Raw genomic sequence first — 27,622 nt, forward strand, 5'->3', positions numbered from 1 at the left:
CCCGTGGGAAGAATGTGCGAGGAGCATCCTGAGAATAGCCCCCTCCCCAGGGCCACCTAGGATTCTCCTGAGGCAAAGCAAGCGTAGGAGAGCAAGCAGCCAGCCTTGCCAGTGCCAGTAGCACCACCCAGGTCCATGGTAAGTGCTTCCAGGATGGGGTCCCTGACGGGTGGCCCGCTGTCCGGAGCACCGCTGAGCATCCAGTGGGAGCTAAAGGAGAACATGGCTGGGGCTCCCGGTGTCACGTCTTCATTAATGCTCTCCCTTCTGAATAGCATATTGGTACTTTTTATTTATTCCACAAAAACACCATGAGTCAGGACCTGACATTTTAGTGTTCTGTGTCATACTGAGAAAAATCTGTGGTTCAGCAGTAGGACAATTATATTATTTTGGAAGGGCTAGAAATAATACAGCATTTGTGAGACAACTGTAACATTTATCCAGACTCAGTGTGACATTGTTCTTCCTTTTATTTGGAGAGCACTTCCAAAAAAGTATCAACTAGGAGCACAGGAAAAAAAATAAAATAAAAAAAAAGACAAGAAAAAGTGGCAATTATGAATCCATTTAACCCCCATTGGGTATATTCTCATTTTGTGTAGTACCGTTGGCTGTTCCATGCCTAAACTTCTATGCAGTGAGCTGTGAATATAGTCCTTATTGTCCTGTGGGCAATATGACTAAGGAAAAAATATCTCTGTATTACAATGGATCATTTGTCTGAATGGCATAACCTAAGGTCCATAACATCAAATCTAAAGTTGTAATTATACAGCTGCAGTCACACCACTCAAGTGAAGGCTGTGTCAGCACTTGTATTATATAAGGAATCCTGTTTTCAAGGGTTGATGAGTCATATGCAAAAAACATTTATCACTAAACAATTGTTCTGATTGTTCTGAAGCAACATCTAGGTACAGGCCTTTCCCCATGGTCATATCTTCTGCAGTATGCCATGGCGTACTTTGTTAGTGAGTGTATCTTTTTTGAGCTTGAAAGTTACCTAGAAAGTTTGCAGGTTTATGCAGTCTGATTATTGTAAAAACATAAAGTGGAAAAAAAACCCAGGGAGGCCAAGGTCTCCACTAACAAGGATTGTAACTGGTGAAATTTGTCTTTCTCAGAAATTATAAGATTTAAGAGAATTTTATTTCAGTTTGTCAACCCTGATTTTGCTTCAATTTCTTGGGTCTGAGCACTTCCTTAGAAGACCCAGTCACAATTTTGTTTTTTGAGCTGTCTTGAAATCGAGCCTCTCAAGCTCACAGTAACTCTTACTGCCACTTGAAGCAGCCTCTCATTTGCTGGCGAGAAGCAGACAAGAAAGAGGTTTATTTACAGCAGCACCACAGAGGTGAACTAGGAGCACTCTGCTCCCCTCCCACACGAATGTCAAAGGATTACACTTAGGATTGAGACCAAATACTGGGATCAAGACCAGATACTAGAAACCACAGCGGTTTTCCTACTACATGAAATTCCTAGATGGGTATTGTGGGTGTGAGTGATTTCAGCTAATAGAGGCTCCTGCCCAGAGCAGTGCCATTTACAAACAGGTGTCCCTGAAGCCACCCCCACGTCAGGCACTTGCACCCAGGCTGCCTCACCCGCCCCATTGTCCGCGGGGCGAGACCAAGGCCAGCCAGTTCCTTTAAGCCGATCTCCTCTGATCCGGGGCGTCTGTAGCGCCGTTCCCTGCATAGAACAGCCATTGTTCAGCTGCAGAGCAACAGTGGGGTAGAAAATAGCATGCCATGCTGGGGATCAGAGAGGGAATTGTTCCTTAATTATCTCTTACTGAAGGAAAAACCCAAGGCATATCCCGATATGTGGCATGACTCTGTCAGAACACGAGTCTTTTAAAAATGATTTGGGGAGGGGGGGAATCCCATTCAGAAGCTGGCAATCCTCACTTCTCCTGCAGGTCTACTTGTGATTCGCTCACTGACCATGGAAAGAAATAAGTTTTCCGCTTTGGATTCTACATTACAAAATGGAAAATAATAGTACTTATCTCCCTGGTAGGAGTGCTGTGAGGATAAATGAATTAATTAATGTTTGTAAAGCACTTTGAAGATGAAGAACATTATATAAGTCCTCAGTGTACAAATGCTTACTTCTCTGACATAACTACAGTAAGCTATAAAAACTTCCTGCTGCAAATAAACACACGTTGCAAATAGGGGTTGGGTGTGTACATGGCTGTGGTGCCCCAGCAGTGTGGGTGAGGTGACATCCCGAGCAGCACAAGAACCCATCACCAAAACCTCTCTTACTCCTGCCTATGCCCAGCAATAGTGCTCAGGGCTCTCTACAGCAGCTGTGGCATGCTTTGACCATAATATCTTTTCACCAAATCCATTAATTTTTACCTCAGGCCTCTTTGGGGTGCCAGCTGGGCCAAGCTGGCAGGTTTTGGCCATCACCACATCACGCCAGCCCCAGCCCTGTGTGCCACCAGCCACGGCAGGCGATGGCTCAGCAGTGTCTGCTGGGCTGCTCCCTCCCCACCCACTGCTGCACCTCTGTGAGCAGCTCCTTGTCAGGGCTGAGGTCCTGCCACACTGTCTGCCACAGTTTTCCCCTCGTGTTCAGGGCTGATGTGACTGGCCCTCATGGTGCTCAGAAGGTCCCAGTCTGGTGGCTGAATTGGCTCTTGTGTGGTTTTTTATTGAATGTCAATGATTTCAGTCTGCGACTCGGAAGTTAAAATTTTTCTTGCCTATTATTCAATGTCCCCATCCTGTGTTGGTCCTTGCTCCTTTATTTATTTATTTATTTATTTTAAAAATTCGAGCCAGGAACTGTGTTTGACCCCAAAATTCTCACATGAATAACAAAGCAAATTAGGAGGATGAAGGGAAGAAAAACCAACACTTCAGCCATATGGAAATGGGACATTTATCAAGAGAGACATATAAGAAAAGGTTTGTGCATTGAGATGAACAGGTTAAAGATGAAATTCAGAATTTCTTTGGGGGTCTCCTCAATTCATTGCTGCCACACAGATCAATTTGAGAACCTTAGAAAAAGGCCACTTTACCCCTGATTGTGTCTCGTTTCAATTTTCCCTTTGCACACCTAACCGTGTTCCAGTCTGTGTGCTTGGTTCTCTTTTAAATCCTTTCAGATTATGCTTGTTAACCTGTTGCTGGCTCAGCCTGCCAGCTGGAGTGCAGAGCAGAGCAGTGTGCTGCTCCTGGGGGCTGGAGAGCCCCCGCCCCGCTCCCCACCGCCGGCAGCTGAGGGCTCTGCTCTCCCTGCTGGGAGTTTGAAGAGGGTGACAGCTTTTACCCAGCAAAATTTGCTGCCATGCCATGTTCATCCAGATGCCAAACACATCGAGACACATCACTGGCACAACCAGACGTCCCCAAGCCCTGGCCAGCTCCAACGAGCACCCAGCGGTGCCGCTGGGTTTTCCATCCCCTGATGGGAGAACTGTTTAATAATGGGAGGGCTTGTGGGTATATTCACTAATCATTATATAACTGTACATTGGGGTGAAAAAGAAGAAAACAAACCAGAAAAGCTTTCCCAAAGGATAGAGGTGGGAATCCCATTAACATGACGGCTCCCTCTTTAGTTGCCAAAATGATTGACAGCAGGATAAGGTCAGAAGATGAAAACCAAGCCATGGGGGACAGAGCAGGGAGAGGAGGGGGCAAATCAGTTGAATAAAAAACTGAGTGTCAGTGCTGGGGAAGGAGAAAACCGACACTCCCACTAGAAAAATCCTCACCCTCTGCTCCCCTACTGTTTGTTTGGGGAAAATGCTGCAGCTTAATCAGAATTATTTACAAGATAATGGTCCATTGTTTGTAGTAAGACAGATGCTGTCTGTGGGAATTTGGTGGTTTATGCTCTATGCATTACAGTGCCATTGCTGTGTGCAGATGGGATCACAGTGGTATTGTTGTTATCCACTTTTTGGAAATTTGGAAGATCCTTACTGTGAAAGGAGGATCCTTAAAGAGAAAAAAGAAAGAGTTTTCTCAGGCCCAGAGCTGGGATTTCTCTTAAGGTAGAACTGTGTGCTCATACATGTGTGGGAGAAGAGGACAAAGTGGAAGCCTTTTGCTTGAGACTTGCAGCATGAGGGATCCCTGGGCTGACTGTACTTGGTGGTGGCAGACATCAATTCAGCAGCTGGATGGAGGGAGGGATGGATCCTGTGTGTGTTTCCAAAGGCGAGGAGATACATCCTGGTGGGATATGTCTGTGCTCTCTCCTTTGCTGGGGGCTGGCAGTCACTTGCTTAGGAGGTGGTGGGAGAGGTACACGAACCTGACTGTGTGGAAGTCAGGCTGGCCTGGGCAGTGATCATCCTCTGGCTGTGTGACTGCAGCCATGGTGTTCCCTGCCATCCTCCCCGTGCTGCAAGCTAAACACTGAGCACCTCTGTTCACCAGAAAACTTCTCCCTGATGATCTACGGGTGAGGCTGTAGGAAAGGAAAGATAAATTTCTGCTGGATTGATACCGGAATCAAAAGCCCCAAACTCCTAAAGAGAGAAGTCTATATTTATTTAGATGATCAAATGCAAGTTTTTATTTTTCTTTTACATTTTCCAGCAAAAAATATATTTCTACAGGCAACCCCTTCTGGCCCAAGTAGAAAGTTCAGTGTGGAGGCCTAGAGCCTGGCAAAGGGGACGGGCTATGACGTGCAGGTGGGTGATCCTCTGCCATGAACTGCTGCCCACGAGAGGAATAGGGAGCTCAGTGAGGTCCATGGAGATGGCTGCTCAGCCAGCATTTCCATGTCACCAGCTGCCTGGGTCTGTCCCAGCAAAGCGTGGGGGACAGCAGCACCCACAGCCCTTTCCCACAGCCCTGGGACAGGGACAAGGAGCACGCCTTGCAGAGCTCTGCTCTCAGCAGCAAACCCTGCCATGCCTTTGCTGCCTGGCCCACAGAAGCCTGGGAGATAAGAAGATCCTCCTCAGGTCCCGTTGGAGCCAGGTGCAGGATGAGGGGGTGGAGGGTGCCTGGGTGGGAGGTGGGTGTGTGTGTGTGTGTGTGCCTGAGCTTCCTCTCTCAAAAATCTGCTTTTAGTGTGCAATAGCTCACATATTACCTCGGCAGAGATCCGTGTGCACCAAAGGCAACCAAGAGACGACAAATCACCAGAAGGGCTCCAGAGGGGATTTTGAGCATCCACGTCTGGTATCCCAAGATCCATTAGCTTGCAGGTAAAATGGAAAACTATGACCATCTCTTTTGTATGCAAGATAATTAAGCTTGTCTTTCCATCACTGCAAAATACCTGAGTTTCCCTGGAGAAAGCAGAGGGCCTGAGAATGGGGAATGAGACAGGAAAGGGCAAAGAATGGCTGACTCACAGTTTTTGGGTCTGTGCACCTGGAAATGGGCTTCCAACATTAGCATGTTCCCCTTTGGATGGGCTTTTCTTGAAATGGGTGGTGGGAGATAAAAACTCCTGAATCCTCCCTTCCCTCTGGGCTCAGTGTGCAGCCAGGGATGGAGCTGAAAGCATCAGATCATGAGTAGAAACCACTTGTCCCAAGAAAAGGGATCTCCTCTGACTTTTGTGAAACTGAGTTTCCCAAGAATACCCTTGAAGGGTCAGATTGGCATGGGAGATTGCAATTCCTGATTGCATTTTTTCCTAAGTATCTCCAGCGAGATCTGTACTGGAAACTCTAAGTTCTTTTTCTCCAAGTCAGCATTTATTTGCAGAATCCTAATTTTGTATTTCCTGACATTTAAACTTTTCAGCCTAATGTTCTAATAAGGATTCTGTCTGTCCATCTAAATAAAGCTTCGTTCTAATGAGGACACCATCCATCTCCTGAGATGGAGCCATAACGACTTTCAGCCTCAGTGTAATTTTAGCTAGGCTTCCTTCCCCACCCTCTTCTCCCCACAGACCTTTGTTTGGGGTAAAAATTATCTGTTTTGGGATGAAGTTGTGCAGAATTTCATTTTGGGTCAAGTGACTGAGCTATTGTGTGAGCCTCTGCTTTCTCTCTGAAAAGGGGGATTTTGCTCACTCCCCGTTGTATGTTCAGTGCCTGCTTATTTGCAATTTCTGTTCATAAGACTGTGGGTTTTCATGCCAACAATTTTCTGTTTGAGTTGTTGGAGTAGGGAGGTTGTGGGAGCATGCCAGTGTCAAAGGTTGTCACTTGAATGATAATTAATAATATTATCAGACTGATTATGTGTTTAGATGTCCAAAATCAGGAGTGAATTGAACTTGTTAAATTTAATTCCTACCTCCGAATGACTGGGATATTGGCGTGCTCACCAGTCTTGCGTTTGCATAAAGGACAAAACTGGGAATTTGAAAGGGCGATGACTAATGAGAATTGTCGAAATTCTGGGCTTTTGGAGCTCGCAGGGCTTCTCCTACAGCACCATCGCTGTGCAGTGTTCGCTAGGCAGGAGCAGGCACAGAGTGGGTACCGGATGGGATTTATAGACCCCGGTTTCACCGTGCCAGTTGTTGACTGAAGCACCAAGTCATTTGAGATTGGAGATTATGTCTTTTAAGGTTCAGAAGAGCCATTTCACATGCAACTGATTACCTCTGTCAGAGGCAGGAGAGCCAGGTCCCACCTCGGTGGGTGGGATCTGAACTCATGCTTTCAGAGGTCAATAACAGGGTTTTTAGACCTTAGTGCTTCTCAGCCCCTTATAGCCAGACCTTTTCTGTTAAAACTGTTTAAACTGCAAACCACTAATAAAAGGATCATATGTGTTTCCCACTGAACAGGTTCTTTAAGGCTATTATGATAATTAAAAACATATGGTGCCTATCCAAGTCAGAGGGAAACCACAGATGTACAAATTAGGTATTATATAAGGTTTTTCTATTTTGCCCTTTCAAAAACGACAAGTCAAAGAAGTATAAGGAGATAAAGATGATATTTTTGTGGAGATGGTAGGTAGGCATTTTGGATTTTTAATCATGAAATATGTAAACCACCTTTCTTATACATAATCAGAGCAAACTCTTTCTAATAAGCAGGAAGAACAAAACATAGTAGCATATGACTGCAGTATTTATGGAAGGAATACGGAAACACTTTGTTTCATACAAGTTATTGGAGACCAAGAAACCTTTTGCATTTTTTATGATGTTTCCCTGCACAGACATGGAGGATTATATTTATTAAATATTGAATTATATTGAAATTGGATTGATGCAGCCAAAGAAGGACATTTCTTTGTATTCCATTTTTTCTCCTTTTAAAAAAGGGAAATGTACTCATATTGATTGCAGTACAAGTAGTCATTTGTTTTAATTTAAAAATATAGGATTGATTTTGAGAAGGTGATAAATACTGCTAATAAAAAAATTCAAAATGGGGATTTATAATGATTCTCTGTTAAGTCAATGGTTTAGAGGGGCTAACTCATAATAAAAGTAGAGACGTGCTGAAATATCCATAGCTAATGGATTATTTGCCATTTGCAAGTGCTGCAAACTTTCCTTGGTTTGCTGGGTCCTGCTACAAAAAAGTAAAATTTATATCATCTAATGCTCCTCGCTCCTTGCTTTGTCTTTCTCGTGCTAAAAATGGGCAGCTGAGGGTCTAGCAAGCAGCTGCGGGGCCTGCTCCTGATGGGGATGTGCACAGGTATCCCAGAGAGGTGACAGAGCCAGGGGTGGCTGTGGCCATGGGGCTGGGCTATCCCAGAGAGGAGACAGAGCCAGGGGTGGCTGTGGCCATGGGGCTCAGGTATTCCAGAGAGGTGACAGAGCCAGGGGTGGCTGTGGCCATGGGGCTGGGCTATTCCAGAGAGAGCCCAGAGCCAGGGGTGGCTGCAGCCATGGGGCTGGGCTATTCCAGAGAGGAGACAGAGCCAGGGGTGGCTGTGGCCATGGGGCTCAGGTATCCCAGAGAGGAGACAGAGCCAGGGGTGGCTGTGGCCATGGGGCTGGGCTATTCCAGAGAGGAGACAGAGCCAGGGGTGGCTGTGGCCATGGGGCTCAGGTGTCCCAGAGGGACCGCGGCTGTGGCCATGGGGCTGGACTATCCCAGAGGGACCGCGGCTGTGGCCATGGGGCTGGACTATCCCAGAGGGACCGCGGCTGTACCAATGGGGCTCAGGTGTCCCAGAGGGACCGTGGCTGTGGCCATGGGGCTCAGGTGTCCCCCAGGGATCGCCGCCGGGGCCATGGGGCCGGGCCTTGCCGGCCGTGCCCCGCCCGTTCCCCTCCGCCCCGCAGCGCTCCCGCCTTGCAGCGCCGGGCCGGGCAGGGCTCGGCATCGCCGGGAGCCCTGACTGGTGCCTGTGGCCCGGAGCTCTCCGTGCCAGCATCTGCCCGGCTCCTCGCCGTGCCTCCGGCCCACAGACCCTGCCCTTGCCCGTGTCCCTGCGCGGATCGGGGCCGCAGCCAGCCCGCTGCTGTCGCGGGGCTCAGAGCACAGCCGGGCGGGGATGGAGGACGCCCCTTCTTGTGGCTCCCAGGGCCCGCAGAGCACCCTTGCCTCTGTGCCCGGAGGGGAGAGCTCTCCCCCGGCAGCCCCAGGAGCCAGCCCGCCCGGGCACCTCGTGTCCCAGCGCTGACAGCCCGGCCAGGCTGCCTGCAGCTACACCCCAGCTGCAGCTCAGCCTTTGCGGACCCCTTGCTCTGTTCGCTGGTGCTTTGTTCTGTCACTGAGCAAAAAGTAGGCATTTTTTTTTCTTTTTTTTTTTTTTCCCTCCCAAATAAACTTTTAGAAGAGTGAAAATACAAATCTGAAGAAATAAGAGCTGGAGAAGCCTGATGCTAACACTTCAGGTTTGCAGGAGTGATGGCTGAGCAGGCATTTCTGAACAGTCTTTTCTTTTCTTGAGTGAGTGATAGCAAACTCAGTGTTATTTTGCATGTAGGTATTACCATTTTAACTTTTACTGAGGTAAAATAACACCTTGTCACTCAGTGCAAATACCAATCACAAAATGAATTAATTGTAATAACTGTTGTCAACAGAACAAAAGACTTGTTGCTTTCCTAAGCAGATTTCAGTGCCACTGATAACTATATACAGAGGTTCCCTTTGGGCTTATTCAGTGCATGTAGTCAGAACATAATTTCATCTGTCTTTCTCTGTACTTTGTTGTAAAAGTCTCAGAAACTGAGTTAAAAACCTGTGTTTTTTACATACTGCTAAGCATACATTTTTCAATCCTTATGATTTTTTTTTTCTCACAGAATCCCTAAACATTTTTACTAGTTAATTAACACTTCTTTTGTGGCAATTTATTAAAGAATTAACATGTATATAACAGTCTGCAGAATCTGTTGGTTCACCTTATGGTGTGATGGACAGTTATGCTGAGAGAAAATATGGGCAGCTGTTTTGCTACACAAAATAAATTTTTGCCAATGTTACTTCTTCAGCCAGTTGTCTTTATCCAAGACGAACACTGCTATCCTAATAAATGGGGAACGTTTCCTTTGAAAATGGGGGAAGAGAGAAAAAATTAGTCAAGAAAAGAAGAATTCTTCATACTTGTGCTAACCACAAATTTATTCAAGCAAAGTTTTGGACTGGGGGGGGGGATGGGGGAAACTAATTAACTAGTTTCACAAAGGAGCCTCAGTACAGCAGGAATTAGTGCCAATATGCTATACTCATTTTACATGGCTATTTAGCTTAATAATCAAAAACACTATGGCATATCCTCTACATTATACTGTGAATGCTATGTATTTTCTTAAAGAAACATACATTAATATTGCACCTGGGATAGTCAGACGTCGCTGACTGACATGGAACAGTCAGACTGCCAATGGAACAGACACTTATTAGGAACTGACCCACACAGCAGTTAGAGGTCCGTTTTACATCCTTATTTTACAGAATGTGTATTTTAGATTGCTTCCCCCCTCTTCCCTTTCAAAATATAGCAACAGGCTTCAGTGCTCCCTGCCCTCCTTGGGAGCAGAATCACAAACTAATAGAAAATACATGGAAAAGTAATTATCCCTGTATCTTCCCCAGAAATAAGCTGGAAATCAGGAAAATGCCTGACATAAAAGTCTGTTTGGGTAAGGCTGCCTGGTGTGAAGTGTGGGAGGCTAAAGAAGCACCAGTGGAGCAGCTCAGCATTGTTAGCCGGGGACTGGGTCCAGCTGCTCTCCCTTGGTTAAAAAGGCTGCGCCTCTCTGCTGCAGCACCCTCCTGCAGAAGAGTGAGAAGCACCCTGGGACCACAGTAAGACCTTACTGAAATCTTTTCCTTTCCAAACGTGCTTGGGGTGGAGGGCCAGGAGCTTTGTGCAGCCCCTGTCTGGGCTTTGCAGTGGGTAATGTCAGTGCTACGCAGCTTTGATGCAGCGAATTTCAGACGTTTCCCCTCCAACCCTCTGCTGTCAATAACATTTGGTTTGTCTTTCTTGTTGGCAAATGCTGTGTCTTCAGCCACCAGTTGGTCAAATGTTCCTGCTTCTACAGGGAACTTGCTTTTTGCGTGGGCAGCTTGGCTCTGCAGCTGCAATAGAGCATCTGTCTGCCTCGCATGGGCTCGTGGTGCCGGGAAGGACCCGCTGGCTCACCGCTCAGTGTGAGCTGCAGCACGTTTGTTCTCACAGTCTTCTCTCCTTTTCATTGTTTAATGTAAACAGTTTTGAATGTGCCTGAGTGATTTTTGTCTCGTGTACTTCCCATGGCAGATGGGACATCCGTGATGATTGTGCTGGAGCGTGAGTGGTTTTGTTCCAGCAGCCTTGGGCCAAGGCTGTGGATGATCTCGTGTGGATGCACAGGGATGTAGGAAGGCTTGTTCAAGAAGCTTTTCCTGCAGTTCAGGTGTTTATCAGAGAGATGTGGCTGTGGGAGGCAGCAGCTCCTTAGGCATGTGGCTTTCGTGGTGCTGTGGGTTTTGGGGCACCCAGCCAGCACTGCCTGGGTTCTGCTGCACCTCTGCCATCACTCCTCTGCTTGGGGTTGCAGCTTACCTGAAGATGTAAGGTTTTGGAAAGAGGCAGCAGCATGAAAAAGCTTGACCAGCATCTTCTGTGTGTTCTAATGTTGTGTGGGAGGGAATAGCAGCTCTGCTTGGGATGCAGCAGTCATCCTTGTATGGACTCATGGGGTGTTTTCAGAAAAAAAACAGTGTCAAAAACCTGGCTCAGGCTGGGCGTGGGCAGCACAAATGGGCCAGGAGGACAGGTCCACTTCCCCTGTGCCAACCTGGGAGTGTGTGCTGTGTGAGAAAGCAGGGAGGGAGCATACAGTGCTCCTTACCCCCCTGTCTGCTGCCCCCTCCCCTCTCACCCATTTATATCCCAGTAAATCTGTTTGAAAGATAGGAAATACTCCCAGCTTCTCATATAACACTGTCTCCTGTGCTGACTGGTGCTTTTTGCTGCTGTAACTTGGCTGTTGCATTGTTTGCCCACTGTTCCTTTGAGGCATGTCAGTGATGGTGTTCCACTCTGGGAAGTTGGAAATTGGGGTGCCCCAGGTCAGGAGGCTCCAGCCCTGGCCATGAGCTTTCCACAGCAGAGCCTGGCAGGACGGGACCTGGGCTGTTTTGTTGTCACTGAGGCTGATTTTGGATTTGCTTCTCAGCCATTGCTGTTCTGTGGTTTTTTCTGCTCCTCTTTGGGTGATTAACTGCGAAAAGAAGCGTTTCTCGTTTCTGCGAGCCACTCCTCTCCCTGCTTCTTGGCACTAGTTGCTAATCAAAACAGGTCTTTGATAGCCAAATGGCATTTGGCTGAGCCAAACACAGAGCTAGACACACAGGCTTCTTGTGATTAAGCGCTTTATTAATGTGAGGTTTAATGCAAGTTCACTCATAGCGTGAGGACCCAACGGTAAATGTTCAACAATCCAATTCTGTAGCACTGTGTTTTATTTAGCATGAAAATATTCCTGGGTATGCAAAAACAGTGTTCTGTTTAGGAGCAATGCTTCAAAGCATTTTAAAATATTAATTTTTAGTTCCTGCCAGGGCAAAGGTGTGTTAACCTGTCACTTTATAAAGGGACAAGCTGCTTTTTTTTTTTTTTTTTTTTAATCAAACATGTTTCTATAGATAAACAAATGCTGCATTATAAACTAGTAAACTTTTACCGTATTTGTATAATTCATATTCATGTGATACCAGAATATTCCAAGAGACATTTTGGGGAAATTTCTAAAATAAATGTGCTTCCTGGCAGAGACCTTGTGTGCCAAGTTTTAGCCTGGGCTGCATTTTCACAGCTGAGTTATAAACCCCTGAAAAACAGGATTTATAATGGAAATGCTGACACAACCTTAACCATAGCACTGCTATCTGGTGCTGCTATAATATACTGTACGAAGAAATCAGTTCATTAGTTAGTTATAAACAAAGGACAGAGATAGTAAATTACAGTAGGTATTTCAGCAGTTTTCTATATATTTATGACACAAAAATATGCAGCTGCATTTTATTTCTTGAGACAGTATTTAAGGATTTCAGATTTAATACACGTTAGTTTGGTTATGCACATTGTGCATTTTGGTCGTGCTGCTCCTTCTTGTAGTTTTATTCATGGTATTTTCTTCTTTCTCTGTTGCTCATTAGAAAAATGTTAAAAATCCATTTTCATCTGATTAATAATAAAGCTGATCACATGTAACCTAATTTTCATTCACTGCTGCCCCTGTCTGTGGAGTCATATACAAAGTGACCTTTGAATCACCACTGGGCCCATAAAGCACAATAAGCACCATTGTCCTGTCAAAAATTGAAGATGTTTTACATCATTACAAAATTTAATGTTCCATCTTTTCAAATGCACTACTTTTCAAAGGCCACATTCCAATTGAAGCTCATTAAAATCAGACTCAAGTTTCCTGTGGTGGGGATGAGAAAGAGTTTCTCATGCATTCGGAGTAATATGAATCACTCTTTTAAAACAGATATGGTTACATATTAGTTTTGAAAGGTACAGTAACTGCTGAGCCTCCACTGTCTGCAACAGTGAGGCTTTTGTACTTATAAATCTAATAACTGCCTCCTGATCCCTTGTACTTCATCCACACTGTATCCTATTTACTTATGAATAAATCAACTTTCTAAATAAAATTGTTGTTCAAAAGTTCAGGGGTTGAATTATAGGAGTCTCTGGCTCAAAGCTTCTATTAAGGTTTTAGCAGACATCTGTAAAACTCTTGTTAAAAAAAATCAGCTTTTCTCCAAACTCCTTGAATACATTAGATTTGGAGAACCAAATTCTTCTCTATAGCAATCCTTTAAAGTCTGCTGAATTACAGAGAGGCTGAATTTGCTTCCCAATCTTATGGAATAATTTCTCATAGCATTTTATTTATAAATCAAATAGAACTTTGATAAACTAGTGGCTGAAATGGGCTGTGTGTTGGTAAATATATTATCATGTTAATACTATGTTAGTGGAATTATACTCAGAGTAGTGGAAATATTCAGGTATTCAATGGAGCAACATTAAAAGGCTGGCTGCACCTCCATCCCTCTTTCCTTGTGAGAGGTGGTGGCAAGTTCCATGTAACTCCATTTCCACAAACAAAAGCAAAACAGAAAGTTATTTCAAGTCTTTGAAGAGTTAATTTGCACTGCTACATATATATACGCACACACAGCTGAATCTCATGTGTATGGACGTGTGTACTGCTACCCTATATGTAAAGCAGATGTATATATATATTACTGCACATTTGGTTTACTGCAGCTATTACATGATCTCGCATTACACAGAAGGAGTTCTGTATATTGGTCACATGCAGTATAAACTGTGCTGCAAAACACAGTGCATTAAACATTTGATGAAGAAGATAGGCACAAGTGCATGGTGTATCCTATTTTCTACTGTTGACAGACACTGAACATGTTTCCTCTAAGTTTATGATCATGAAACTACAGCTATAATTTGCCAGGCACTGTTGCAAGTGAGACAGAAAGAGCAGGAATATCAGTCTTTTATCAATATTGCATTAAGATGCTATTGCATTTTCAATATTCCTAGTATAGCTCGTTAACATGGTGTATTAGCATAACACGTGATAAAATCAGGTGCAAACCATTCTCACATTTTAGTTATAATGTTTTTAATGTTTATGGTGATATAAAAAGATATAAGAGAGTGCAAACCCAGTGTGAGCTCTGTGGATATCAAAAGCTACAGAACAGGCAACTCCTACATAGGTCAAGAATATGGAATACCGCAAGCTGATATCCCATTTAGCATTGTGATTTTGCTACACACTTCAGTCATATTTTTACTATAGTATTGTACAATACCAGACATTCTCAGTTCTCATATTCTGGACTGTGTTCTGTGTGCTGAGGCAATACTGAATGAAATTCTTTGACTTTTCATGGTAATAGTAATCTTAACCTCATTTAACACACTACTAGAAGTGGGTTGGGTTGATTAATGAAAAATATAAATCACTGGATAAAGGTGTTGCTTCTAAGCAGTCTGTAATTGTTGGTGCTCTGGTCACATATATCATGGTTTCTGCATCATGTTTTAGTCTCTGTATGCGTAGGTTCCTTCATTTGTTGCTACAATGACAACTAGCATTCATGATTTTATTAACTGGGGATATCAGTATTATTGAAAGTACCAGGTATTGTAGTCTAGCCTGTCCCTGTATTTAGATAAAATTAGATGGTTTCTCATCTGCTTCACGTGGTTTGCTGTGGATGATGTCTGGCCAGGTTTCACACCTCCTGTCACCTCGCAGCCCACCATGGGGCTGTGTGTGTGTAGGATACCCTTTCTCCCCTTTCACCCAAGGCTTTCTGAAGAAGCACGTGAAATCCTTCCTCCCCACTCTGTAAAGGCCAGACTTTCCCATCCTGCCGTTTACAGCTCATATGGAAGTGAGTAAACTTTGTGGCCTGCTAAGGGCTGCTTTACGAAGTGCTAAAAGGCTTTAAAACAGCAGCACCACAGAGGCTCCTGCTGCAGGAGGCAATGGCCAGGTGGGGGTCCCACAGGGCTCCACTCCTGCACTTCCCACTGGCACCCTAAATCGGGAATGGTCCTTAATTCTGAATAATTTATGCCTTTTTTGGGGGGCTGCAGCCCCGCCAGCCACAATGCCTCCAAAGTGTGCTGAACAAAGCTCTTTCTTCCAACTGGAGTAGGCTTTTTTGTGGCAACCTCTCCCCAGAATTGTGAGCAGTGAGATTATCTTAGGTCCCTTCAAATGTCTGCATCTGCATCAGAGTGGTACCTGCCTTCCCCAAACACCTCTTCCCTCTGTGCAAAGAATTGCACGTTTCTTCAATAAGAATTTCTGATTTTTGACCCAGGGTAACACCTAACCTCTGGAATTGGCCTCAAAAATTGAAGATCAGTAGATTGTATAAAACAAAGCTTGTAATACTTTTCTCACTCTTCCTGACAAATGCTAAATATCACCTTTCCCACTTCCATGCTCAGTGGTGCAGCCTTGGAGAACAAGGATAGAGATTGCAGCTCTTGCTGCAGTTCAGCTCTCAGGTCACATTCTCAGCTGTGGTAATTAGTAACAAGTATCTGTATATGCAAGAAAAAGGGGGGTAATTCCAATTCCTGTGTGCTTCTAGGAAGAAACTTGAATAAATAATAATAATAAAAAAAGGGACCACCAGATTGCTATGTTCCTTTAACCCCTCTTGCACTTGGTGAATCCATAGCTGGTACTGAGAGTACTTGAAAGGTTGGGGTATGTTCTGAGCATGTTATGGCATAACAGCCACCCAGCAGGGTGAACTGCTCTTGTGCACCAGGCAGAAAGGGAAAATACTGACAGTAAAACTTTCAGGCCCTCTCTTACAGTGAGCTTTCCTTGACCATTTCTCTCACCTTCTCAGGCACCAGACTCATGGGGAGATCTTTATTCCCACCCATCTTTTATTTCTTCTTATGCCTGATTGTCCCACAGGCATCTCCTGCTGCAGCAAACCAAGAGGTCTGTCTGTCAAACTTAGGTGGCTGCTGCTGAATGGAGGAGAACTTCCTCCACTCGTGATCGTAGCATGTGGAGTGAATAGAAAATTTTTCCTTTGAGGAAAAACTTCAGTCAATCTACACTTGTCTATTTAGGACAAGGCATTTAATTGGAATTTCCTTCAAACTTTATGTTTAAGTACTCTATTTACCCCATTTAATTTTCTTAAGCAGAGTCTATAGACAGATGCCTCTCTTAGGACCGGGTCTTTCTTTTTCTCATTTAGAGCATTGGGCTGCCTACATCAGGCAGCATTAAAAATTCAAGATTTGCCCTCATCAGTGATTACTTTAAATAGGAAGCAGGTTGTTATTGTATAGCAGGATACAGTGGGTTCAGGACTGAGAGTGTGGGATGGTGCTCGCTGCATGTACACCTTTAATAACAGTACTTCTGCATCTACACATTGTTTGCATTTTCCATCTTGTGCTCTTCCATAACAGTGGATGCAAATGCAAACAGGCAATTTCTCTTGGCTTTGATGGGCTTTTCCCTGGAAAACATAACTCCCTGTGTTGTGTAAGCGTAGCTGGCAGTAGGTGCATTGACAGGGTCAGTAAAAATATTGTATCAGTCACCCATGAATAAAGTTCTGAAATTTGCTAATAAGCAGAAACTTTTCAGATGCTATGAGTGGAGTTACTATACTATCTTAATAAGAATTTCAATGCATTTCAATAAAAACTTACTTAATAAGTGATTTTTGTGTCAGATAAACAAACTGTTGGTACATAAGCAATATGCATGTTTTGGGAGAGGGGTGGTTTGCACTTTCCTAGTTTTTTCCCAGGGATTTTTTTGCATCGTGAGTTGACAATAGAAGGAATATCCCTGCTCCAATGAAGAAGCCAGATCCCTGCATGCATTTCAGATTTAGGGTTGTGTGTAGTGGTATGGATGGCAGAAGACCCCAGTAAGCAGGCAAATATAGATGTGCTAAATTGAAAGCTAATACCGAAATTAGATTTGTAGCTATGTAAGACATAAATCTGAATATTGGTAGCTAAGATCCTCAGGGATTGCAGGTGTATTTTAAAATGACAGGTACGGTGTTGTTTGTATATCCTGCATCTGACCATGTTTCTGCCAGAGAACAGGAAAGTCTCCTGCTAAATACTTCAAAGCCATCCTCATCTCTTCAGAAACCCAGAAAAAGCTTGTTTGCTGCTCCTGCCCATCCTGCACACCCAGCTTATTCATTAGCAGACTAGATCCTCATTATGATGATCTCATTCATTAGCAGACTAGATCATCTGGTGCTTCCAAACTTCTTGTTTCAAAGCGCCGTCTTCAAAGTCAGCAGCTGAGAGTGCCAGGCTGTGTCAGGGCTGCTCGGCCGTGGAAGCTGCTGTGAACTCGTGTCTGCTAACGAGGAGCTGGGGTGCAGCAGGGACCTGCAGGCTTGGGGACACCCCTAGGCATTGCCAGTAGGGCACCCAGCAATGGGAGTGCCTGGGGAATGGCTGGCAGGCTTCAAGATGAGTTCAAGTACATCATGACTGCTACACTGAGTTTTAAAGCTGGGGCAGCAGGAAGGGTTGCATGGGTGTGTGCATGGGGGAAGGTGGGAATTATTCTGTCATTTCCATAGCAGACATTTTTTAATATGAAATTTCTTTCGTACATTCAATAATGAAGGTCTAAAATTGTGTAGCAATTAACTGAGGAGTGCTGCCCAGGTAGAATCAAATGGCAAAATGTGACTTTTTAGAAGGAAAAAAAAAAAACAAACAAACAAAACAGTTCCATGCTTTTTCTCCAAGCATAAGAACATCCAGCTTAAATAGAGTATTCAATTTTTAATGAATTGGGATCTTAGTGTCCTATGATCTATGGATGAGGAGTTAAAATATGATAAATGTGCCCACACAACTGATGGAATCATTCATGGCATAGTTCCTTTGGAAGACACTAATTTGTTTTTTGTTTGGTTATTTGAGTTTTTTTTACATTTTCTGCTTAGATATATTCTTGATCATGAACATAAACTGATAAGTGATTTTCAGCAGTTTTAATCATTTCCTCAAACATTTTTACTTCTTTAAATGAACTGTACTTTAACCTAAATTGTTATGCCTCTCTCCTACTTGTAGAAGAGAGGAAGGTTTTAAAATGATCTAATATAGGACAGTATTTAGCATTCAGTATTTTCTAGCCCAAGAAACATTACATAATAATCTATAATCAAAACCACTAAAAACCTGTTAACTGCTAAATTCTGTTTCATTCTAACATTACAACTAAAACTCATTTATAAGTAAATGAAAGTCAAGAGGATTAAATTCAATTAAAATTACTTTGAAGTATGGGGGAAAAATGTTTCACGGTGATATAAATCAACATATTGTTATTGCCTTCTTTTCCTTATCCGCTAAGGGTCTCTAAAGCAAAATGTAGTCTAAATTATACATGGAGAACAAATAGAGAGAAAAGAATGCCACGCACCCACAAGCACAACCCAACTCAAATGAAAGGTTTGGGTGTACTTGTGGATGAATGGTGTGCTTTTCTGTATGCTTTGCAAGCCAGAATTGTGGAAGGTTTCTCCCACTTGCAGCCTCCATACCTTCATTGAGTGCAGTATAAATAGAAAGCCAATTAAAGTACATCTTTGTTATAAAAAAGAGGGAGACAAACAAAAAAACCAACACCATTTTAGTGTGCATGCATTTTTTACTGAAAGTAGGATCTCAGCAGAGAAATTAACTTTAATAATCTATGGATTGCAAGACATATCAAACCTTCAAAGCATTGCAGTGTTAGATCTATTCTCAAAAGGGTTTAAATTACTTTAATAGTTAATAATAAGTGATATGACTCATTTTTCCAAGTAAATCAAGATCGGTTGTCATTTGTACATCTGGTCTCCAAACCTCTTAATTATGGCAAAGAAATTCCTCACTACCTACTGAGCACATCTGAGGTGTGCAATACTAAAAAAACATTCTTATTTTTTCTTTTGCTGTTTGATTATTTAGGACATAAACCCAATGCAAAGCAGACAGCAATGTTTTAAGTATCCCTCTAACTCAGCAAACATCAAGCCCCACTAGAGAAACATGCAGCCACCCCACAGAGAAATTCAGGGCACATCCCTGACTGTCCATTCAGCAATTGATCTTAAACATGCAAGGAGCACTTGGAAACCCATCTGTGTCTGTGTGCAGATATGCAAATCATGAACATCCCATTGAAGACATTTTTACTGAAAGCTGGCCCAAATAATCAACCTTCCTGAAAAGTCATTGTTGGCCATTAAAAATCAGCGACCGAAAATCTCCCTAACTCCTTGGCCAGAGAAGTTTGCTCCCATGAGCAAGATCAGGACCATAGAAAAACAATGCTATTGTTGTTTAAGAAAAGAACCTCACTGTCTGCTTTAAATCATATATTGTTCCCACAGGTTTCAATTACTTCACATAACGAGACGGTGCCAGCGTGTAACAATGGCGTGGCTTTCTGTCTCCATGGCTCTGGTACAATACTTTTAAATGAATTATCAAACTGATCAAAACAAACATTGTTCCCCTCATTACTGTGCTGCAACCTCACCATTAGCAGAGTTAGCATCCACACATAGTTAGCATGTAGCCAAGTGCCTGGGGACACAGATGCTTGCTGGGCAACTTGCTCTCCCAGCAGGAGAGGCTGCAGGGCTGGGGACAGAGCTCCTCTCGCTGCCAGGGGTGGGCAAGGTGCCCCTCCACCAGGCACCTGACCTGTCCTTAGTGCATGGCAATGTGTGAGCATCAACCCTATAAGATCCTGCACAGCAGCTTAAAGAGGTCTGAGCATAGGGGTTCTTTTCAAGGGGAGATTTTAAAGAAGCACAAAAGTTGCCCTCGTGTTTGTCCATGCTTGTAAAAATCAGCCTATGAAAACCACTATTAAGACACACTCAGCAGCAATTTCAAATGGTTAAACTATTTTGCATTATCCCTTCAAAGGCCACACAAAATACAGGTGATTCAGTCTTGAATCCTAACATTTGTGTGGGAAATATGGAGTGACTCTTGGCTGGCTGTTTTTTGCAGTTCACAAGATTGAATTAGGGAGTCCAGAGACAGAATCATGGAATCACAGAATAGTCAGGGTTGGAGGGAACCTCTGGAGATCATCCAGTCCCAATCCCCCTGCCAAGGCAGGGTCACCTGGAGCAAGTGCATGCAGGAACCAGGTGGGTTTTGAATGTCTCCAGAGAGAAAGGCTCTGCAGCCTTGCTGGGCAGCCTGTTCCAGTGCTCAGCCGCCCTAAGACAGGGGGCAGGAAACAGATTTTGTTCTCATCTTGCTCTTTTTCAGGTATAATATCTTGATAAGATTTTGGGTTGTTTTAAAAGAGTTATCTACATTTAATTCTTTAACTGCAGCAGTGTTTTTGCCCCTTGCTGTGAGACTTTAGCTTTGTGTCCATACCACAGCACCCACCAGCCAGGGCAGTTCCCTTGCAGGAGCCCAGCCCGGCTGCAGGGCTGTGCAGGCAGCTCTGCTGCAGCAGGGCTGCTCCATGCAGCCAGGAGTACCAGCTGAAAAACAGCAACACCCTCCCCACCTTGCCCAAATACATCTGTGGATAAATACCAATTGTAATAATTGCAATTTTCATAGCCATTACAGAGACTTGCTTTTTTATCCTCTCAGACCTGAGCTGGAGTTTTACCACTGGGTAGGATGGGATCCATGCTGAAAGACACCTCTCATGTTCATAGATGCTTTGCTGGCAGATCTGTGAACTTTGTGCCATAAAGTGGACTTCTGCAGTTGTGCTGTTGTGATCATTTTGCAAGTATTAATTTAGGCTCACTGCACCTTGGAAACTTTCAATATAATATTTGTTTGAATATTTCTAATTTTAAGTATTTATTTTCAAAGTTAAATTAAAACACTATTGTCTTGCAACTAACCCTACTTTTTCCACCATTCCAAAAACAAAACCCCCAGTCTGATAACCTTTATTTATAGATGGCAATAAGCATATTTAGCAATTTTATTATTCATGACCCTTCTACTAAATATCATAATCAGAATACAGATGTGTGAGATAATTTCTATATGGAATTCACTGGAGTAATTCTTGTAAAATAAAAATAGCATTGTATTTAGAGAAATAATATGTCCATATTTAATGCGTATCTTAGTACAAAGTAAGAGACCACACAGTGTTTTTTTGAAAAGTCCTACATTAATAAGAAGCTTCATGAATAGAAACAAAGCTCTAAAAATGTGACTTTTAGTGTTAACTTTATTTTCTGTCACATGTTTATATTCTTCCATATATAGTCCTTAGATTTTTAATGCAAACAGGAAAGGGACTGCTGTGTGCTTTGTGTGAACACATAATCAGAAAATGTGCAATTTCTTCTACCAGTTGCTCCCAAGAAGTTAAACCCAGTCTTTTGTTAATGCTGCCTTTACTGATGTCAGTACTAAAGTTGCAGATGATCAGATAAACATCATATTCAGACTTTGCTTACTAATTGACTGAACAAGAATCGGTCACACTTTATGTACCATTCCATAATGGATTTTCATGTTTGTGAACCCTAACTGGCTGTGGAAATGGAAAGCAAATGTCGCATAATCACAAGTAACTTTGTGGTTTAGGTTTTTTTTAAACCAAGAGAACAAGCAACTTTTTTCTTCCCAGTTTATGACAGGTTCATCATTACAGACAGGTGATAAATGATCAGTTTTTTGGTTTTATCAGCTGTTGTGCTACTGTTTAGAGAATTTTTAAAATGATTGCTAAATATAACATTTTTCAGTTAGAAGTTACATGAATAATTGATACGGTAAAGTGATGCTGAAAGACACAGGTACAATAATTGAAAGTTTTTTGTCAGAGGTTTTTGAGAACACATGCCACTTATTGAGTATCTGACTATCACCATATTAAGCTGGGTTTCTTTTTACTTGTGTATCTTCAGCAGAAGCTCTCATTAAGCGTATTGTAAAAAGATCCTTTTATGAAAATGCTATCAAGTATTTATAACTACAGCACTGAAGATCAGAGGAGGATATTGTTCAAAATCTGTGCAACATAAAACTGGTCAGAAATATCAGCATCAATCAGTGTCAAAATTAAAACTGACTTGAATTTGTTTTCTTTTAAAATCTTTTTTTTTTTTTTTTGAGTGGGTTATAATGAGTGCACACTCATTCTGACAATCTTATTTGCTGGCCCCACATTGCAATAAATCAGAAATGTGCTGGTAATAAAAGGAAAATATTGAGGCTAACAAAGCAACAGGAAAAAAGCATTCCTAATAAGAAAAAGAAATCAACCCGCCACCAGCAATAATCTATGCAAAATAAGAAACCTTCTTTCACCTGAAAGTTCCTAATATGAATATGGAAATAGGGGAGCTGTCCATGAGCCTAAAGGTTTGAGTTATCAGTCCTAATACTTTTGGCTTAAAAAAAAAAAATACAGTCTGGATTAAAGGTTATTAGATACGCCCAAAGCTGAGTAGCAGAAATGTGACCATCTATTACCCACTGGACACTTCCTCCTGTCCTGTATATGAAGAGATTATCTCAGATTTCTAGAAGCCAAAAGAAAGGATAATGTATATACTTCTGACATTGGCACTCTTCCAAGAGAAAGTTGGAACAATCCTGACAAATAAGGGAAAAAAAAAAAAAAAAAGCCAGAACAAAGGGTGAATGACATATGGTGGTTATCCTACAATATGGTCCTTATCCCTTTTAATACATCTCTGGAAGACATAAGTGAAGCATGGCAATGCCTTCTGAAGAGCTGACATGGCTGCATTGTACTCTTGGAGAAGTATTTTTAAATTATTTTAAAAATAATTTTAATTGTTTTTTATTTATGGGTCCTGGTGGACTCATATGTTCAGGCTAGATCCCTGAACAAGGACTTCACTTTCACTTGGGTAGTGTGGTTTGTTCTAGATCTTCTGGGGTGACTGGTAAGCTTAGGAGTTTCTCTGGTCACAAAAATTGTTTGTGTAGGGGGAAATTCACTTTAGGAATCAGAAATGTTGCTACTCAGGTGAACATGCTGATGCTGTTGTGCTTTTCCTGCAAAGGGCAGGAGCAAGCCTCCCCAGGGCTCCAGCCTGGCACTGTGCTTGCTGCCCAACCTGCTTCTCACCCAGGTCAGGCACAGCATCTTCCACCTGGTCTTCTGTTCTCTCTAGCGTGGGTGTTACCCACGCAGTGTTAGTGTCATCACTGCTCATCACAGGCACTTTTTAAACACATGACCAAAGCAGAGAAGCAGCAGAATAGCTGGGATGAGTGCAGAGTTACATTTCCCTGCTCTCCTTTCCTCCAGGGCAGTGTTGCCTGTTGTGGTGGGATGTATCATCCCAAGGCCAGGGACTGGACCAGCAGCCATACAGGTTCTCTGCCTGTTCAAGCAGTCTCAGTATTCACCATCTCCCTCTCTCCAGGATTTTCTGGATGAGAACACAAAAGTCCCAAATGTAGATTAGTTGTGTGGGAGCTCTCAGATGAGTAGATACTTGGAAAGAACACCCTATCTCACTGTTGCTAGCTGCTAGGATATTAAAAAGAAAGGAATCCTTTCAAAGAAAGAATATTCTCATCACAGAATGCCAGGTCATATTTTGTATCTAATCCTCCTGACTTCAGTACAAAAAGTGAGCAGAGGGTAAAACAAAGTACTTTGACAGTGTCTTAGTTAAAACAAGATCTCAGGAAATGAGTGCGATAATGAGCAATAGGCTAAAAATTCATATTGCACCAGGTCCTGAGAAATAATGCAAAAGCAAACCCCTTTGTTCAGATAATCACCAGTCACATACTCTGCTGGCTACTTATTAATTGTCTGCATGACACTGGAATTGTTTGACCAAAAGATGAGGCCACTTTTCCTAAGCCATTACTCCTCACCCCACCTCTGCAGGATACTAAGGAAGGTTTTGAAGCTGTTACATTGCTCTGATACTGGCTGGGTCTTCGTACACTGAAATTCCCCCAAATGGCTTCCTTCCTCCTGACACACTTGTAAACAAGTTTTCTTTTTTAGACATTGGTAGCATTGCTATATAGTCATTGAAAAATTCCAAAAGACAGCCCAAATCTTTGTTTTACTGCTTTTTGTAATAGAATTTATATGACTTTTGAAGCTCTTCCACTGAGACTCTGTTTGAGAAACCACAAAGCTAGGGATTTTAGAATTTATTTAAAGTATGTTTACTTTATTTTTCCTAGATCTAGCTAAATAACTAAAAATATCATAATTAATGCAGGAGCCTATGACTGTCTTTTTCTTTTTCTCTTCCAAAGGAGCTCCAAATTCACAGGATTCACTCTGAAATACAGATAAATTCAAATAAGTTTTTAAATTCCCACAAGGTTCATTAAATATTGGCTACATCTTGTAAATCATTACAAAATGCACCACCCTTGAATTACAGTTCTTCATTAAAAAAAAAAAAAAAAGAAGGAAAGACAAAAGATGATAAAAATAATTCTGGGTCTGACTCCAAGTATGTACATTCCTTCATGATTTTGTCCATTTGACTATAAAACTCTTCCTCTACACTAACTTATAAGGATCTTTCCTTGGGACTGCACCCCAAATGAGTCAGATGTTGTGCTTCAGATTAAGTTAATTAATTATATTACCTTTTATCCTTGCCTTCAGGTAACTCCTTATACTTCTAGCTCATGCAAAGGGTGGTAAAAACTTTTATAGTAGTATAATTTATTTGGAACCAGATACTAAAGGGCATAGCAGCACCTGAAAGAGAACTAATGCCAAAATGTTATTAAAAAGTAAAGTATCACAGGGAACTCTTTTTCCTCTTTATGAATATGCTTGAGAATCTAGGTGGGAAGAATGGACTTAGGCCCATGTTGCAGCACATGCTACATCACTTCCAACATTTATGGCTGAAAAAGTACAAACACAGGTTATTGTTCATACAGTTTTCTTTCACATTGGTTAATCTAGTTTTTATTTTCTGCAAGCATGTGGTAGGACATGGCTGCATGGCTCCTGTGTGTTCTTACAGGTGATTTGCCCTTCCCAAGAGCAGGTGCATCATTAGTCACTTAGAAGGGCCTGAATGTGTTGTCTCTTTTTCCAGAGCACCCAGCTCCAACTGTTGTTTAAAAGCCAGCACCCTTGGCACTGCTCCCAAAGACAGGGTTGTGGTTTGGTTTGGGTTGGGTTGGGGTTTTTTTTTGTTTGTTTTGTTTTTGTTTTTTGTTTTTGTTTTGGTTTTTGTTTTTTGTTTTTTTTTTTTTGTTTGTTTTTGACTCCTGGTTCATTTACATAAAGGGCAGGATTTTGAATTGGGAATTTTCTGACTTTTGACCTGACAGTTGTGATCCGCACGTAGAAAGGAGATCCTATATTAACAATAAGCCATTTTTTCAGTTATTTTTCAAATTCATATCCAGTTATTTTCTGTGGCTGCCATGGGCCCATGACCTGCACCTTCCCTATTGTATGCAAAAGGATGTGCAGGATTTTCTACAATGTCTCTTACACCTTACATCTTTAAACACAAAACCTGGAAGCCACTCAGTCATTACCTTTAGAGTGTTTTTCAGCTCCTTCTGAAAAAAAACCCCACAATTTGAGGTAGTTTTAAAATTATTGGTAAGGTATGGTCTATAGAAATGCTGTGAACTGACGCCATAAGATGATAGCAAAGATGTTCTTAACCTCTGGCAGTGAAGCTCTGACCGTTCCCCACAACTTTTGGCAAATATATCTTCAAAGACAAACAAACATGCAGTGCTCAGGCCAGGAAAGGATGAAGCACCTTGCCTTGCAAAATCAGGTCAGATGGTACCTCTCTGTGTCTTTCATTATAAAGAGATTTTTCTCCTTTAACTTCTATTCCATGCTTAAAATACCACTGGGATTAAAAATTAGAAGTTGCTGTCCCATAATAGACCGAGTTGACCTCTATATTTCAGTGGTGCTGCTGGGACTGGTGTGCAAATGACATTGGTGGATCTCAGTGCAATTTGGGAGCTTGCATTTTTCGTCAGTGTGCTGCTCTACCTGACCCTCAGCTATTTACCCAAAACCATGCCATTTTTAACCAAGTGCCATACTGCTGCCATCTTCCTTGCCACAAAGTTTTCCCTTCATGGGTGGTCAGCTCTAAGGCAAATGCTAATGGAAAGCTGGAGTCTGTTTCTGGCTCCTGGTGAAGGTCAGGGCTTTCTCAAGCTGATGTCCAATGGAGAACACTCTTGGAATGATGGCGTTGCAAGTCCACCAGGATTTCCCACTTCATAAAGGCCCACCTCCTGGGCTGTGTTAGGTCCCTACCCAGCTGAAAAGGGAAGAGTTGTGGTGTTCTGCCTTTCCCACACCCAGAGAGATGCTCAGAGGCACCATCAGTGCTTGACTCTTCCCCTGCTCCTCTCCACACTGTGAGCTCATCCTAAGAGGGTTTCCAAACAGTTAATTCCTGTCTCTCTCCAGGCCTTGCAGCATTTCACAACGCTATTGTCATCTCAGAAGGCAAGAACACATAAGTAGGAGTTTCCCTTTTTTTTGTAGCATCTTTATTTAATTCCCTCTGTGGTCCATTTTAATGCCCTCTCTCCCAGCCACTGCTCTCTGCGGGGCTGTGGCATAGCCCTCGCACCAGTGCTCCCTCCTGCCCCTGCTCCTTCACTGTCCCACAGGCTCCACCTTTCCTCTAATGTATCAGCAAAGCCCTTCCTTTCTTGAGGTCTCCAGGTTTTGCCTGAAGAGCAGAGAAAGGGGCAGAGGGCTGAGATGTCTGGACTGCACTCTACAGCACTGGGGTCAACTTGGCTGGCACCCCTTCCCCAGCTCAGAGGGGCTCTCTGAGGATGAGTTTTGGGTGTAAGGATGCTTGTGTAGCATGAACCATGGAAGCACTACAGGTAGCTCCAAAGGCAGTATGTTAAGATACTTTTCCCAGTGATCCCTCTTATACAAAAATAAAATAAAAAAAAAAATAAATCAAAAAGCCAAACCTTTTCCTTGTTCCAAAATGCTGTTTCACTAACTCCGAGCGTAAAAAGGATTTTATTCTTAGCCTTCTGTTTCGATCAGTTAATTCCCACCAGGGCTGAGATAAAAATTGTCTGTGGGACACACTGTTCTTTCTTCTTATACACCTAATGTTGCTGTGCTATTTTGGGCTACCATTTAAATAAAAGCCAATTTGACTAAAGAGCAAATATATTCTGTCGAATGACGGCAAAAGGGCAGAGCTTGGGAAAAAGAAACAAGAAAATGCAAGGCATTCATTTTTCCTTTGTACTTTTTAATAAAAGAAATTCTCTTGCAGCTTAAAGTGACACTTTAAAAGATGTATGTATCGTGGCTTTTAAAAACACAATTAGATAACACCTTGTCAAATACTTATATTCTTTGTTGACAGCCTTGAGTACAATCACAATAACAGCACAGCTATTTCAGCATGTTTCTTATTCAGTTGCCATTGGCAGAGTCAGCCATTTTATAAAAATGTTACTGTTTATCACTTTAATCATCAATCTACATCTAGTCAAAACAATAAGTCAGAAGGAGTAGTAAATTATACTTGTGCAGCCCTGATGAGTTTGAACTGTTTTGCTGAAATTAACTGCAATAATTATCTATTTTTCTAAAGCTGTTAAGAAGTTCTGGGTAAAGAAATAAAAATTGGATCAATGAGGACTTGGCTTTTCCCTGTTTTATAAAAAAGAAACCTTTTTAGTAGCAG

The 27,622-nt window shown here is 42.5% G+C and overlaps 1 protein-coding gene and 1 non-coding gene across 25 annotated transcripts in view; both read left to right on the plus strand.

Annotated features, from left to right (window-relative positions):
* The window catches only part of ZNF536 (zinc finger protein 536), a 345,246-nt gene that overhangs the window by 234,000 nt on the left and 83,624 nt on the right, over nt 1-27,622 (plus strand). The window contains exon 9 of one of the 24 annotated variants that reach the window (XM_072934383.1): nt 5,091-5,197. The exons of the other annotated variants lie outside the window; for them this stretch is intronic. Within the exon in view, the coding sequence (XP_072790484.1) occupies nt 5,091-5,158 (68 nt within the window). The 3' untranslated portion in view covers nt 5,159-5,197. The remainder of the gene's footprint in view (nt 1-5,090; nt 5,198-27,622) is intronic. 24 annotated transcript variants of the gene reach the window in all.
* On the plus strand, nt 18,345-18,435 carry MIR1789 (microRNA mir-1789). Its single transcript, NR_105669.1, has one exon. It is a non-coding gene; the product is annotated as a microRNA mir-1789 (primary transcript).

Source organism: Taeniopygia guttata, chromosome 11 (genome assembly GCF_048771995.1).
Source record: "Taeniopygia guttata chromosome 11, bTaeGut7.mat, whole genome shotgun sequence".
Taxonomy (NCBI): Eukaryota; Metazoa; Chordata; class Aves; order Passeriformes; family Estrildidae; genus Taeniopygia; species Taeniopygia guttata.